General features: G+C 42.9%; 1 gene segment (V, D, J or C); it reads right to left on the bottom strand.

Moving 5' to 3' along the window:
* Nucleotides 1-1,417: 1,417 nt before the first annotated feature.
* On the bottom strand, nt 1,418-17,226 carry LOC121398244. The segment is given in 6 exon segments: nt 1,418-2,368; nt 3,657-3,764; nt 5,196-5,525; nt 5,820-6,119; nt 6,299-6,628; nt 16,605-17,226. Coding segments are annotated over 5 exon segments (1,134 nt in total).
* Nucleotides 17,227-17,436: the final 210 nt, after the last annotated feature.

Raw genomic sequence — 17,436 nt, 5'->3', positions numbered from 1 at the left:
CTTTGCCCCAGTAGTTAATATTCAGACTGTCACTGTGCTGAAATGGGTTTGTGCTTCTCTCTCCCCGTGTTACCCCAAATATAAGTGCAGAATAAAGGTGGGAGCAGCTCACGAGGACTGTATTATACAGTAGGGCTGTGCTCTCCGATCAGTAAATTCAAGTGTGTGACAGAATTCAGTGTAATTAATGGCTTTGTCCATTTCCCCCAATACATTAATTACAGGGGCACAGGGTCCAACAAACAGTCATGTCAGCTTTTTAGGCAATCAGAGCCCTAACCTCCAACCAACTGAACCGCTATAGGATAAATTATCAGTGCCCAATGTTACTAATGGCCGAATGTAAGAAAGTCTCAGTGACAATGTTCCAACATCTAGAGGGAACCTTCCCAGCAGAGTTACGGATGTTATAGCAACTGAACCCCTATAGGATACATTTGAACCCCCCAACTGCGGGCCAGGCCTGATCCCAAAAATCAGTTTCAAACCTCACTAATGCTTTTTTAGCTGAAATGAATAAACTCCCAGCAAACTTCCCACATTATCTAGTGGGAAGCTTTCTAGAAGAGCAGGGGCATTTCTTGAACTAAAGGAAGGGCCAAGCCAACTGTTCTACTGTGGGGTGAAACCCTGACTGTGAGCCTGATCCCCAATATCAATGTCCAATGTTGCTAATACCTTTTTAGCTGAATGTAAGCAACCCCCAGCAACAATGGTCCAACATCTAGTGGGAAGCTTCCCAGAAGAGCAAGGGCCAGTATAGCACCTCCATATTAATTAATGCTTAGATCTTTAGTCCAACAACTGAATGACTTTTGTTTTCCTGTCTGTCCTGTGTTCCTCTGAATGTACTTGGATCCTTGTTCTTTGCTAATTGGATCAGCACTGGAGCCATTAAACATATTCCTTCTAGCGCTAGACACTAAATTACTAGGAAATATCATTGGGATAAGTGTCAGTGATCAATAGAAAGATCAGTTTCATTTTCTCTTCTGCTCTGAGACGCCAGGTTATGGTAAATAGCAGTTTGTAGCAGTCTAAAGATAAATGTGTCATGTACAGTTTCTTTGTTCTTTCTTTCTTGAATAACTCGTTTGTGTACATTCTGTTATACACACCCTAGAGTGTCTATAAAAAAGTAGTAGTAGTAAAGAGGTTATTGGAGCCCCGTTCTTGTGCTACGGGTGCAGTAGGTACAGTATAGGTGCCAATTGTAGGGTAGTAGGGAGCAAACCAGCACCATTTTGCTCTGCAGTCTGCATTATTATAACATTTATTTATTTAATTATTTATTTATTTATGGGTCCCTCATTGATGTCTGACACAGATGAAATGGGCAATAAGAAAAAAAAAAAGAAATGGGCAAGGGTCTGGGTTCATTGTATGTATGTATATGTATTTATTTGTATAGCGCTCCTTGAGGGCAAAGCCCTATACAGCAAAACAATAAATTAGTAGTTCATTGATGTGAAGAGAGCAACTGAACTCCATACTCTAGAAGAGCCAAGATTCCCATTAAAAAATTTGAGTATCATCTCTTAAGTTAAAGCAGATGCTTTTTGATGCCCCTACGGTTCTCAATTGGGATAGAAGTGGGAAATTAGAGCTCCGCACAGTAACATTCTACCACTTTCTATTCATTCCTTTGGGATCTTTAGAATCATATTAATATTAATGTGTGGAAGTTAGAATTTACCACTTGATACTGTAAATATTGCTCTTAACATCCGCTGGGAATGAATAGAAAGTGCTGGAGGGTTCCTGTGCCGAGCTCTAATTTCACACTTTAATAAATCTGCCCCTTTGTAACATGGTAAAATCAGCTCTGTGATTGCTCAATACTAGAGATAAGTCATGTTACCTCTCTCTCCCAGCCTTCATTTGTGAAACTATAGGAACTAATACACCAGGTTTCCCTGTATGAGTGATGTCTGATCAGCTTAGACTGAGGACAAAGTGCTTGTGCTTTATAATATGCCCCCAGGGGCTAAACAGGGGCAGTTTTGATGAAATGTGTTACAATTCTTGTGTCCATCATCTGACTTGTGTCTCTCAACCTCCTTCTCATGGAATTGCTGGGACTTTTCCTTCATGGTGTAGGTTACGACACATTCCGGCTCAGCAGAAGTTGTACCTTCCAGATACACAAGTATTTATACAACAACCAAAAGAAACCCTTTGGCTAAACACAGGGAATCTCAGTGTAACTAATGATGTGACACTCAGATATTTGCTTGAGTTTCTCCTGAATCCAATGATTGATTAATCCTTCACCGCCACCATTTATTTATATTCCAACATTTATTTGGTGTCCATTGTGTCGTCTGTTGGGACAGTAAAACTTCTGGTTGTTACGAACTGTGTTCCTCTGGAAACACAAGGTAAATGCAAATTAATGAAAAGATATAATTTCTTACTAAATTGTCATTGATGGTTACAGGTGTAAAATGGACTTTCAAGACTACATGTCCAAAGTGTTCTGAATGGATCTCTTTGTTGGTGAAATGAGGGGACTTTTCCCTGTGCCCTGGGGGTGAGTGTGATTTAATAGTGAGTAGCCAATCACAGCTCCTCCACATGTCAGGATGAATAAATAAGAACATTTCTTTTATAATGAGATTGTAATGAAGGTTCCCCAGGAGACACCCACCATACTCAAGAGGGTTAGTGAGTGAAAGCCTTTGTGGCAAACTATGAGATCCTGGTAAACTGAGTGGAGACACCTTTGGTGTTAGTAATATACCTGTGTGAAACTGTGAAATGTGATGATCTGCCATGAATATTCTATATACTAATAGGGCACATTTATCAAAATGCAAGATAAGAGCTAGTCAGAGAGAAACTCACTTACTATTTTTACAAGTGTATTTATCAATGAGTGAGAGGTGAGAGTTCACCATTAGATAAATACACTTGTAAAAATCCCATAGGAATGAATAGAAGGTGGTTGAGTTTTCCTCTGACTAGCTCCAATCTCACATTTTAATCAATCTGCCCCTAAGGAGGAACCCTACTCTATTTCTTGTTCTTCAATAAACATAGTCTTACTGCTTATGAACCACTGGCACCTGAGAATAATCGTGAATGAGGGATAAAGGTCAACTTTGGAGATTTTTCCTCCAATGGTTCTGTGAGGGCCCAGACAAGAGAGTAGCACTTAATAGTGACTTGCGATAGAGAGGAACTTCAAAGTAGTAGCCCTGTGTCTATAACAACACACAGTTTGTGCATTTATTAGCACCTAGAAATAAATGGTGATGTGAAGCACAGATCAGTGACATCTTTAAAGAAAACGTTGGTTCCCTCTTGTAACTGGGATGTACAATAGTACATAGTACATCGTTTTACGGCACTACCCTAGTGGGTTACTGCACTCACTACTCCTTGTGTCTCCTCCTCCACTAATTTGAATCATAGGTGGAACCCAGTGGATAAGCACCTATCACCTCCTTCATGTTAGGATATTCCAGGTCTCTGGGAGGCTGATCGACTAAAAGGTGTTGGTATCAGTTATGAGAAATTTCACAATTTTTATCATTTTCTTCGAATCTCAAAAGGATAGCCAAAGTCACAGGGTCAGTGTGAGTGAGTTCTATTTACACCAGGAGCAACATTAGCACTGCAGCCAGAATAGAAATACTAAAACAAGAACTTACCTTCTTTCTTCTTTATACTTTATGATGTAAATAAATAAATAAATAATTGCACTATGACCAAGAGAAATGCAAGTGTGGATCCCGCTGTTAGGAAAGCACTGCCGGGATCTACAGGGAGAGAGGAGACACCACACAAATTACAGCCTGATACAATCTATTGTTTTCCAGCAGTGGCTCTGTCCAATTACATATGGATAAATTAGTCACTTATAATCATTAAAGGGGCAGCATACATCTATATAAATCAACAAAACATCAACACAATATTTAGGCAGTGAAGATGCCTACGCTTTTAATTTAAAAGTCAATTTTGATGAACATTTCACCATCACTTCTCCTGCAATGAGAATAACTGGATTAAATAGTCTTGGATGTTCTGTTATTGGATTAAATTAATATCTATTCCTGGAGATTATTTCTGGTGGCAGGTGCTAAAGCCAAGCGCCAATCTGAGTAATTTGCTGCTGTTAAAACTTTCATATCAATTCTTCTTTGGCCCCAAACGTCTGACTGACTGGCGCCCATCCAATTGCTCATATAATTGTAAAAAATAACAATAATCCCCCTCAGCAGAAAAATGTATTAACCAATCCTGTAATCTTACATAAAGATGGAAGTTTGCAATTTTGTTTGTCTGTTTTTTATTTAGCTGGGCATGTTATGATTGAATGGAAGATTATTCAAAAGGACCAACCATGAGGAGATCAACAACTAACCCTCCGGCCTTCACTTTTAATTGTCTCTACTGTATATCTCAGGCCCCACTATCTTCAGGTAACCTCATGACACTCAATGAAATAAAACTTCTTAGGAACTGCCCTTTCACCCAAGGAGAGGTCAATAACTATTTTTTGTTCCCAAAACATCTGTGATTCCAACATTGGCTGACATTCAGTACTACAGCCTACCCTTATGCTAGTGAAGCAACAATCTGGACAGGCTATGCCAAAGGAGAACATGTATTTATACTGGGGTTACCCATGATTCACGTGGATATGACTTTTCATATTGTTACATTTTACTGTTACTTCACTTTGTTTATCTACAAAGCTCAAGGATTTGTAAAGTCGCTACCATAACCTAGAGACTCCTTGAGTTTCCCATGGCCACCTTCACTTTGCCTTTATGATAAACCTTGTATCCATCCTTGTGGTGGTGTCATTAAGTGTTCCAGTCCCTATCTCTGATTTGGAGAGCAATGATTTGTGCCTGACCTCTGCAGGGACAAACACACTAACCTTCTGGGATAAAATGTTGCATCGTGGGAAGACCACATGGCAATTAGTACCTGAGTTTTGCCTTGTCCTCTTCTGTATTTATTTACTTTAGGGGCAGGGGGAACATGGCTTCATGAGATCCTCCAGCTTCCTGAAACCACTTTATATTGTAGTACTAAAAAACCTTTAGATATTGTTGCCATTTCTGTATTAGTATGTACTAGGGGTACCACTAATAAAAAAAGTAAAAACTAAATGTCCATCATTACCCCCACTAGATCCCCTGAAAAGGATATTACTGTAAATATTATTTTATCAGTACCTTGAATTTCCAGTATAATTTCCTTTGCTTGCCACTCGGTACCATAAGTGATTGAGCAGGTGTAGGTGCCCCCATCAGATTCCTGTGTATTAGACACAGACAGAGAGGCCTCTCCCCGTGTTGCTGAATTGGAGTTGAGAGAGAACTGGGGATCCGATGTACTTGCACCATCACTGTATGTCAGTATTCTCCTTCCATGGAAATCCCAGCGTATAGACAAGAGTTTGGGGTGAGCAGGAAACTTATTCAGCTGGAATGTACAGGGAATCAGAATATCAGATCCCTTCGAAGAAGTTTGCGTGGGGGGAGCAGTCACCTCAAGAACAGCACCTACAGGTAGAGATAAAGCAAATAATATACATTATAATATACATTATGTTGGGAACACAATTGGTATAATACGTCATCTAGGCTGGGGCCAGACAATGGCAGGTATTACAGTTCTCTGAACCATTTTAGTAAATGAGTCTTTTACTCTTGTCCTCTTCTGTATATACTGTATTCTTTGGGTAGAGTGAACCTTGGCCTTCAGCTTCCTGAATCCATCTGCTTTGAATTCAAGTGGTGTAGGTAGTGTGAGTGTATCATTATTAAAAATTGTAAAAGCTAAATATCAATCATTACCTGCATAGAGCAGATGGAAGTCCTTCTGAAGAGAAGCAGAAAGAGACTCATGTTGGACCCTGATAGAGAAGATCTGGTTCCTGTTCTCCTTGGTGGGTACAATGGTGAGTGTGCCGATCACTCGGTATGTACCATCTGCATTTCTCTGGGGGGTGAGCACAGTTCCACCAGCCATTATCTCCCCCTCCCTGAGCCACTTAATGTCAATGTCCTGGGGGTAGAAGCCGGTGATGGAGGCGCTCAGGGCACTTTCCTCATTCTCAAGAACAAAATTATTAGTGATGTTAATCTGCGGGGAAGCTGAAACAGATCATTGATACTTTTATTAAAGTGATATAAAAGTGATGTCATTTCAGAATATTATAACAAACAAAACTGCTAGTTTTCTATGGATTTTAATCAATATCCTTAATCTTATGTCCCTTCAGAATGAAATGAGAGTGTAATACACATCAATGCACGAAACTATGGATCCGTACCTTGGATTATGAGTTTGATCTCCTTCTCCTGCCACTCAGTACCATAAGTGACTGTACAGGTGTATCTCCCACCATCAGATACCTGTGTATTAGACACAGACAGAGAGGCCACTCCCCATGGGGCTGTAGTTGAGTTGAGAGAGAACCGGGGATCTGTTGTGCTCACATCATCGCTGTATATCAGAATTATTCTGCTATTGAAAGACCACTTTACATCCAAGAGTTTGGGATCAGCAGGGAATTTATCCACATGGAATGAGCAGGGAATTAGGATGTCAGATCCCTTTGAAGAAGTTTGGGTGGGGGGAGCAGTCACCTCTAGAACAGCACCTGCAGGTAGAGATAAAACAAATATTATACATTATGGACCTCATCATATGAGTAAAAAACATCTACAAATGAGATTTCTCCATATACAATGATGTCTCCTTTTCATTTTTATTTAGATTTTGGCTGTGGAACCAACAAATGGAGAAGGTTTGTGCTTTGATCTGGGGAAGGTTCAGATGTAGAATTCTCCATGTACATTTGCTTCATATCAATCCAGAGGTGATGCCCATTAGGGATGTAGCGAACTGTTCGCCGGCGAACTAGTTCGCGCGAACTTCGACTGTTCGCGTCCGCCGAATGTTCGCGAACGTCGCGCGACGTTCGCCAATAGGCGTTCGCGTCAAAATCGTTCGACCATTCGATCGCTAAAATCGAAGGATTTTCGTTCGAATCGAACGATCGAAGCCATTGGATTGAATGAAATCTTTCGATCGAATGGCTTCGATCGTTCGATTCGAACAATTTTCGGATGTTCGAAGTTCGCGAACAGTTCGCGAACTGTTCGCATTTTTTGCCGGTGTTCGCGAACGGCGTTCGCGAACACATAAACGGCAGTTCGCTACATCCCTAATGCCCATTGGCCACAGTCCCTTTGTTGTTTGGCTTGTACCTGCAGGTATTGGAAATTGTGTCTTGTTCCACCTCTTGATTCAGAGTTTCTCCCTATTCTCCTCAAAGGGAAATGATCATGGTGAGAAGATGAGTATTTGAATTCTAGAATGGAAAAAGGATCTTCTAGAAGGTTCTGTTTTAGAAAGTCACATTGTTTTATTTTTTTCCTTTTGCATGGAAACTTTAATTGCTAACGCACTGAATCCTACAAGCAAGGATTTAATGAGGACACACACTCAACACATGCAGTCATTAAAATTGATCCAAATGCTCTACTGAACCTGCTCTACTGATTCCTGCTTCAGCTGACTAAGCTTTTGCTTTTTCACCTGGCCTGTACCAAAAACAGATAAGGTTTAGGTCCTGGATACACAGTTGAGTGCAATCTCCATGTGGCCTGTTTATTGTCCCCCTTACAAATGGTTGAATCCCACTCATTATTAGCTATTGCAACAATGCCCATGTAGCTGGTATTATACACGTTTGCTTCTATGCATATAACATATGTAAATAATAAATATTTATATATATATATATATCTTTTTAAAACACATTAAACTAAATGTTTCCCAGTTATTACTCTGCATAAAATGATAAGATCATTGTGACTTCAGGTGGAACAGATCATAGGGACATTGTTCTACACTTTGTAGTTAGTGATGGGCAAATTCACTGCTAATTCCCGTTTTTAGCCTCCGGAAAATAAATTTGCCAGCGAAAATTTGCTGCCGTCCAAACAAAATGGACGCTGGTGTCAATTTTTTTTGGACGCTGGCGCAGTTTCGCCGGCAAATGAGCACTGGCATCCATAAACGGATGCCTACATCAAAAATTGGACCCATCACTACTTGTAGTGCCTAAATAAACCCCCTTCTCTCACATTTGCATTTAGATATGGGACGAGCCAGATGTTGTTGCCCAGACACACGAGTACGTTCAGATCAGATCAGTGATCCTCCTGTAGAAGTGGCAAAATGGAGACCCAGTGGTACTTACTATAGGGGTAAAACAACACGACTGTGTTAATTATAACATCACAACTAACAACTCTTTCCAATCACAATAAAGTGTCTCAATGGTGCAGGTAGACTCCTCTAGTCTTGCAGTGGGGGCAGAGCCCCTAAATCACTTTCTCATGACACGGTGTAAAGACCAACCCTTTGTCCCCAACTCCCCAGGACAAAAAACCTGCAAGGGGCAAAGGTCTTCAGACTCCAATTTCTGCAAGGATAGGGGGGTCCCTTTATTGCCCTCCCTGCAGCCAAAGTGCATCAAAGGGTAGAAAGAAATAACAAGTGAATCTCCAGGGACAATATAGGAATCTACTGCCTCGAGTCCACGAATAAAATATTAAAAAAGTGAAAGGTGAAATAGTGGAAAGTGGAATAAATGAATACAAATGAATACAAATAATAAAATGTGTCTGTGAGGAGCACAAACCTGCCGGCTGGATTAAGTTTATTTAGTAACTGCCCCTGTACCTGCTAATGTCACTCCAGTCAGTAGAGATGTCGCGAACTGTTCGCCGGCGAACTTGTTCGCGCGAACATCGGGTGTTCGCGCTCGCCGGAAGTTCGCGAACGTCGCGCGACATTCGCCATTTTGGGTTCGCCATTGTTGGCGCTTTTTTTTGCCCTCTCACCCCAGACCAGCAGGTACATGGCAGCCAATCAGGAAGCTCTCCCCTGGACCACTCCCCTTCCCTATAAAAACCGAAGCCCTGCAGCGTTTTTTCACTCTGCCTGTGTGTGCTGAAGAGATAGTGTAGGGAGAGAGCTGCTGCCTGTTAGTGATTTCAGGGACAGTTGAAAGTTTGCTGGCTAGTAATCGTTTTGATACTGCTCTGTTATTGGAGGGACAGAAGTCTGCAGGGGTTTGAGGGACATTTAAGCTTAGGTAGCTTTGCTGGCTAGTAATCTACCTTCTACTGCAGTGCTCTGTATGTAGCTGCAGTGGGCAGCTGTCCTGCTTCTGATCTCATCTGCTGACTGCTGCAATAACAGTAGTCCTTGTAAGGACTGCTTTTATTTATTTTTTTGTTGTTTTACTACTACTACTACTACTACTACTATAAGAGCCCAGTGCTATTAGTCTAGCAGTGTTGGGGAGTGGGACTGGTGTGCTAATCTGCTGCTCCTAGTAGTTCAGCAGCACCAACTTTAATTTTTTTTTTTAATATTCATTTTTTTTTATTTTACTTTTTTTTATTTTACTACCGCTGTAGTAGTGTATAAGTTGACCTTTTAGGCATTATTTGCCCTGTAGGCATTATTTGCACAGTGTTTTCTTCAACCCGCCATCTAGCTGTGTGACCTTGTTCACATTCTGTCTAAATATCCATAATATTACCGTCTCCAGAAAAAACACCGGAGTGACTTTTTTCAAGCAGCCATAATATATTTTACGTAATCCGTATCCACCGCTGTAGTAGTGTATACGTTGACCTTGTAGGCATTATTTGCACAGTGTTTTCTTCAACCCGCCACCTAGCTGTGTGACCTTGTTCACATTCTGTCTAAATATCCATAATATTACCGTCTCCAGAAAAAACACCGGAGTGACTTTTTTCAAGCAGCCATAATATATTTTACGTAATCCGTATCCACCGCTGTAGTAGTGTATACGTTGACCTTGTAGGCATTATTTGCACAGTGTTTTCTTCAACCCGCCATCTAGCTGTGTGACCTTGTTCACATTCTGTCTAAATATCCATAATATTACCGTCTCCAGAAAAAACACCGGAGTGACTTTTTTCAAGCAGCCATAATATATTTTACGTAATCCGTATCCACCGCTGTAGTAGTGTATACGTTGACCTTGTAGGCATTATTTGCACAGTGTTTTCTTCAACCCGCCATCTAGCTGTGTGACCTTGTTCACATTCTGTCTAAATATCCATAATATTACCGTCTCCAGAAAAAACACCGGAGTCACTTTTTTCAAGCAGCATTCATATATTTTACGTAATCCGTATCCACCGCTGTAGTAGTGTATACGTTGGCCTTGTAGGCATTATTTGCACACTGTTTTCTTCAACCCGCCATCGAGCTGTGTGACCTTGTTCCCATTCTGTCTAAATATCCATAATATTACCGTCTCCAGAAAAAACACCGGAGTCACTTTTTTCAAGCAGCATTCATATATTTTACGTAATCCGTATCCACCGCTGTAGTAGTGTATACGTTGGCCTTGTAGGCATTATTTGCACACTGTTTTCTTCAACCCGCCATCGAGCTGTGTGACCTTGTTCCCATTCTGTCTAAATATCCATAATATTACCGTCTCCAGAAAAAACACCGGAGTCACTTTTTTCAAGCAGCATTCATATATTTTACGTAATCCGTATCCACCGCTGTAGTAGTGTATACGTTGGCCTTGTAGGCATTATTTGCACAGTGTTTTCTTCAACCCGCCATCGAGCTGTGTGAGCTTGTTCACATTTTGTCTAAATATTGATAATATTATCGTCTCTAGAAAAACCACTTGAGTTACTTTTTTTCAAGCAGCATTCATATATTTTACGTAATCCGTATCCACCGCTGTAGTAGTGTATACGTTGACCTTGTAGGCATTATTTGCACACTGTTTTCTTCAACCCGCCATCGAGCTGTGTGACCTTGTTCCCATTCTGTCTAAATATCCATAATATTACCGTCTCCAGAAAAAACACCGGAGTCACTTTTTTCAAGCAGCATTCATATATTTTACGTAATCCGTATCCACCGCTGTAGTAGTGTATACGTTGGCCTTGTAGGCATTATTTGCAGAGTGTTTTCTTCAACCCGCCATCGAGCTGTGTGAGCTTGTTCACATTTTGTCTAAATATTGATAATATTATCGTCTCTAGAAAAACCACTTGAGTTACTTTTTTTCAAGCAGCATTCATATATTTTACGTAATCCGTATCCACCGCTGTAGTAGTGTATACGTTGACCTTGTAGGCATTATTTGCACACTGTTTTCTTCAACCCGCCATCGAGCTGTGTGACCTTGTTCCCATTCTGTCTAAATATCCATAATATTACCGTCTCCAGAAAAAACACCGGAGTCACTTTTTTCAAGCAGCATTCATATATTTTACGTAATCCGTATCCACCGCTGTAGTAGTGTATACGTTGGCCTTGTAGGCATTATTTGCACACTGTTTTCTTCAACCCGCCATCGAGCTGTGTGACCTTGTTCCCATTCTGTCTAAATATCCATAATATTACCGTCTCCAGAAAAAACACCGGAGTCACTTTTTTCAAGCAGCATTCATATATTTTACGTAATCCGTATCCACCGCTGTAGTAGTGTATACGTTGACCTTGTAGGCATTATTTGCACACTGTTTTCTTCAACCCGCCATCGAGCTGTGTGAGCTTGTTCACATTTTGTCTAAATATTGATAATATTATCGTCTCTAGAAAAACCACTTGAGTTACTTTTTTTCAAGCAGCATTCATATATTTTACGTAATCCGTATCCACCGCTGTAGTAGTGTATACGTTGACCTTGTAGGCATTATTTGCACACTGTTTTCTTCAACCCGCCATCGAGCTGTGTGACCTTGTTCACATTTTGTCTAAATATTGATAATATTATCGTCTCTAGAAAAACCACTTGAGTTACTTTTTTTCAAGCAGCATTCATATATTTTACGTAATCCGTATCCACCGCTGTAGTAGTGTATACGTTGACTTTGTAGGCATTATTTGCACAGTGTTTTCTTCAACCCGCCATCTAGCTGTGTGTATTATCGTTTCCAGAAAAACCAACTGAGTTTTTGTTGTTGTTGTTGTTTTTTTAAAAATAATGCCAGGCAAAGGCAGGCCGCCACGCAGAGGCCGTGCTAGGGGCCGTGCTGCTATGCAATCCTGTGGCCCTAGCAAATTGCCCAGTTTTAAAAAGCCAATGACCCTGAACTCCCAAAATGCTGAAGAGGTAGTTGACTGGCTTACACAGCACACCCCATCCTCTACCGTTTCTAACTTTACCACAACATCCTCCTCATCCTCCACTGCTATGGCCACCCCACGTAACACTTCCTCCACCACCGGTGCCCCTTCTTCACTGGGGTCAGAGGAGTTATTTTCCAATGAGTTTCTTGAACTGAGTAATGCGCAACCATTATTGCCAGAAGAAGATGAAGGAGATGAGGACCTTACACCAGATTTAATTCTGGCAGAGAACACGATAGAGATGGACATAATGAGTGATGAGGAGGAGGTCCCCGCTGCTGCTTCCTTCTGTGATGTGTCAGAAGAAATTGATGCATCTGAGGAGAATGATGATGAGGAGATTGATGTTTTGTGGGTGCCTAGTAGAAGAGAGCAAGAGGAGGGTAGTTCAGATGGAGAGACGGAGAGTCAGAGAGGCAGTAGGAGAATAAGACTTAGAAGAAGCAGGGAGGACAGCCCGCAGGGATCAGCAGGGCAACAACATGTATCGGCACCTGTGTTCAGCCGGCCAACGCACCCGCCATTGCCGCCAATACCGCCAACTCCGCCAACTTCTACTGTTACCGCCAGATCGCACACTTCCAAAAGTCAGCAGTGTGGGATTTTTTTAATGTGTGTGCCTCTGACAAAAGCATTGTAATTTGCAATGAGTGCAGTCAGAAACTGAGCCTTGGTAAGCCCAACAGCCACATAGGTACAACTTCTATGCGAAGGCACATGAGCGGCAAGCACAAAGCACTTTGGGAGCAACACCTCAAAGGCAACAGGCAAACTAAAAGCCACACTCCTTCTGGTCCAGCATCTTACTGCTCTACCTCTGCTCTCCTTGACCCGTCTGAACCACCCTCCACTCCGCCTTCCACCTTGACCACCTGTTCCCATTCCCAGTCATCTGCCACCAGCCAAGTTTCTGTGAAGGCCATGTTTGAGCGTAAGAAGCCAATGTCTGACTGTCACCCCCTTGCCCGGCGTCTGACAGCTGGCTTGTCTGCACTCTTAGCCCGCCAGCTTTTACCATACCAGCTGGTGGACTCTGAGGCCTTCCGCAAATTTGTAGCAATTGGGACACCGCAGTGGAAGGTACCCAGCCGCAATTTTTTTTCTAAAAAGGGAATACCACACCTGTACCAACATGTGCAGAGCCAAGTTACCGCATCTCTGTCACTTAGTGTTGGGCCAAAGGTCCATATGACTACTGACGCATGGTCCTCCAAGCATGGTCAGGGCAGGTATGTCACCTACACTGCCCACTGGGTGAACTTGGTAATGGCTGGGAAGCAGGGAATGGGTAGCTCAACAACAACAGTGGAGTTGGTGTCACCGCCACGGATTGCACGCGGTTCTGCCACCACCTCTACTCCTCCATCGCTCTCTACCTCGTCTTCTTCTTCTTCTTACTCTGCTGCTGGGTCCTCCTTCTCCTCCTCCACACCTGTGCACCCCCAGCTCCCCCTAGGCTATTCGACGTGCCAGGTACGCCGTTGTCACGCTGTCTTGGGGATGACGTGCCTGGAAAGCAAAAACCATACCGGATCTGTACTCCTGTCATCTCTGCAGTCACAGGCCGATCGGTGGCTGACCCCACACCAACTGCAGATCGGAAAAGTGGTGTGTGACAATGGAAGCAATCTGTTGGCAGCGTTGAGACTAGGCAATTTAACACATGTGCCCTGCATGGCACATGTGTTAAATTTAATAGTCCAACGTTTTGTCTCCAAGTACCCAGGATTCCAGGACGTTCTCACCCAGTCCAGAAAGGTGTCGGCCCATTTCAGACGTTCCTACACAGCCATGGCACGCCTTGCTGACATTCAGCAGCGCTACAACATGCCAGTCAGGCGTTTGATTTCTGACAGCCAGACTCGCTGGAATTCAACGCTCCTTATGTTGGAACGTCTGCTGCAACAACAAAGGGCCGTCAACGAGTACCTTTTTGAACTGGGTGGTAGGACTGGATCTGCACAGCTGGGGATTTTTTTCCCCCGTTACTGGGTGCTTATGCGCGATGCCTGCAGGCTCATGCGACCTTTTGAAGAGGTGACAAATATGGTCAGTCGCACCGAAGGCACCATCAGCGACCTAATACCCTTCGCTTTCTTCCTGGAGCGTGCCGTGCGACGAGTGACAGATGAGGCTGTAGACCAGCGTGACGAGGAGCTGGAAGCGCACGATTTCTGGTCGGAATCACCAGAACGAACCCAGGCACCTGCTGCAACGCAGGGAGAGGTGCCAGAAGTGGAGTCAGAGGAGGAAGGTGGCTTTGTGGAGGAGGAGGAGGAGGACCAACAGGAGCAGGCTTCCCAGGGGGCTAGTGGTGACCTTTTGGGGACCCCTGGTCTTGTACGTGGCTGGGGGGAGGAGACCGTGGATGATGCAGTCCTTGATAATGAGGAAGCGGAGATGGATAGCTCTGCATCCAACCTTGTGAGAATGGGGTCTTTCATGCTGTCATGCCTGTTGAAGGACCCCCGTATCAAGAGGCTTAAGGAGAAGGACCTGTACTGGGTCGCAACGCTACTAGACCCTCGGTACAAGCATAAAGTGTCAGAAATGTTACCAACATACCACAAGTCCGAAAAGATGTGGCATTTACAAACCAGCCTGCAAAACATGTTGTACAATGCTTTTAAGGGTGATGTCACTTCAGGAACTCATCAACATTCCAGGGGCAGAGGTGCCAGTAATCCTGCCACGAGCACACCTGCAAGGACAAAGCCCTTTGGCCAGTCTGTAACGTCAGACATGCAAATGTTTTTCTGTCCAAGGCAGCGCCACAACCCTTCTGGATCCACCCTCAAAGAACGCCTCGACCGGCAGGTAGCGGACTACCTGGCATTAACTGCAGATATCGACACTCTGAGGAGCGATGAACCCCTGGACTACTGGGTGCGCAGGCTTGATCTGTGGCCAGAGCTGTCACAATTTGCCATGAACCTCTTGTCTTGCCCAGCCTCAAGTGTGCTCTCAGAAAGGACCTTCAGTGCAGCAGGAGGGATTGTAACTGAGAAGAGAACTCGCCTAGGTCACAAAAGTGTCGATTACCTGACCTTTATTAAAATGAATGAGGGGTGGATCTCGGAGGGTTACTGCACGCCGGAAGACTTGTTCTGACTTCTATGCAGCTGTCCTTCTCTTCAAGCCTCATGACTCCACACACAGCTGTCCTTTAGCGTCCTCCTCCTCCCTCCGCCACCGTTACAAACTAGGGTGCAAACCCTACTGGTTTAATTTTTTCTGGCCTCTGTGCTTCAGTGGCTGCAACCAAAAAACTGGGCAAACAATGTCTACAAGGTCAACGTATGGCAAAAAATGACTATTTTCAGCATTTATATGGCATATTTTTTCTGGCAACTGTGCTTCAGTGGCTGCATCCAAAAAAATGCATATTTTCTGCATTTATATGGCATAATTTTTCTGGCCTCTGTGCTTCAGTGGCTGCAACCAAAAAAATGCATATTTTCTGCATTTATATGGCATAATTTTTCTGGCCTCTGTGCTTCAGTGGCTGCAACCAAAAAAATTTATATTTTCAGCATTTATATGGCATAATTTTTCTGGCAACTGTGCTTCAGTGGCTGCGACCAAAAAAATGACTATTTTCAGCATTTATATGGCATATTTTTTCTGGCCTCTGTGCTTCAGTGGCTGCGGCCAAAAAAACTGGGCAAACAATGCCTACAAGGTCAACGACCTTTATATGGCATAATTTTTCTGGCCTCTGTGCTTCAGTGGCTGCAACCAAAAAAATTTATATTTTCAGCATTTATATGGCATAATTTTTCTGGCAACTGTGCTTCAGTGGCTGCGTCCAAAAAAACTGGGCAAACAATGTCTACAAGGTCAACGTATGGCGAAAAATGACTATTTTCAGCATTTATATGGCATATTTTTTCTGGCAACTGTGCTTCAGTGGCTGCGTCCAAAAAAACTGGGCAAACAATGCCTACAAGGTCAACGTATGGCAGTTGTTTAAAGAGAACAGCAGATTACTAGCCAGCAAAGCTACCTAAGCTAAAATGTCCCTCAAATCCCTGCAGACTTCTGTCCCTCCAATACAGAGCAGTATCAAGCAGATTACTAGCCAGCAAACTTACTATCATCTGTCCCTGAAATCACTAACAGCTCTCCCCCTACACTATCTCTTCCAAGCACACACAGGCAGATTTTTCAGATACATTTTTGCCCTTGATCCCCCTCTGGCATGCCACTGTCCAGGTCGTTGCACCCTTTAAACAACTTTAAAATCATTTTTCTGGCCAGAAATGTCTTTTCTAGATGTTAAAGTTCGCCTTCCCATTGAAGTCTATGGGGTTCGCGAACCGTTCGCGAACCGCTCGCGTTTTTGCGCAAGTTCGCGAATATGTTCGCGAACTTTTTTTCCGACGTTCGCTACATCCCTACCAGTCAGGGAATATAGAACTTACCTGTTTGGTGCTGAAGGAAAAGGCAGAGAATTCCCAGAATCCTGAGGAACTGGTTCAGTTTAGCAAAGTTGTTTGTGCCTCTCATCTCCCCTTCTTCTTCTTCTTCTCCTTCTCCTTCTCCTTCTTCTGCTTCTTCTTCTTTTTCTTCTCCTTCTTCTTCTTCTCCTTCTTCTGCTTCTTCTCCTTCTTCTGCTTCTTCTTCTCCTTCAGGTACAGGTCATTACCTTATGATTTGTAGCTGGAGATATCTGATATCTGCTGTTGTCCCTCTGTATATTGCTGTGTGTGTGTCTTCTGATACCTACAGGGAATATATATATATATATACTCACCGTCAATACAAACACACCTTCTGTGGATTTCCTTATGAATATTCATTAGTTATTGCCGTATAAATACACTGTGGTAGGGGAGTATCTGCGTAATGACATTTATTATTGTCATGATAAAAATAAACTGTACATGGAATTAATATTGGCTTTTCATTATATAATAATTGTACTGTGGGCTCCTCACATCACATTACCCTGCCTTGTGTTATAAAACAAACTATTAATAACAGAGAGATCAGTCTGATTATGCTCAGAATCCCAGGGACATGAGTGGCTCATTTTATCTATAAGGTTTGATTGACATCTAATCCACTAAGCCTGGCACTGACTTACTGCCCCTCACTTACTGCCCCTGATTTACTGCCCTTTATTTACTGCCCCTCACTTATTGCCCCTAAAGCTGCTAATGCCTCTCCAGTCAGTATTGGGGAATATAGAAGTTTGGTGCTGGGGGGGAGGAAAAAGAATGAGTGAGACTAATACAGGTGTTATCCTTCACC

Source organism: Xenopus laevis, chromosome 9_10L (genome assembly GCF_017654675.1).
Source record: "Xenopus laevis strain J_2021 chromosome 9_10L, Xenopus_laevis_v10.1, whole genome shotgun sequence".
Taxonomy (NCBI): domain Eukaryota; kingdom Metazoa; phylum Chordata; class Amphibia; order Anura; family Pipidae; genus Xenopus; species Xenopus laevis.
Note: the sequence above shows the minus strand (reverse complement) of the source record. Positions and strands in the feature narration are given on the sequence as shown.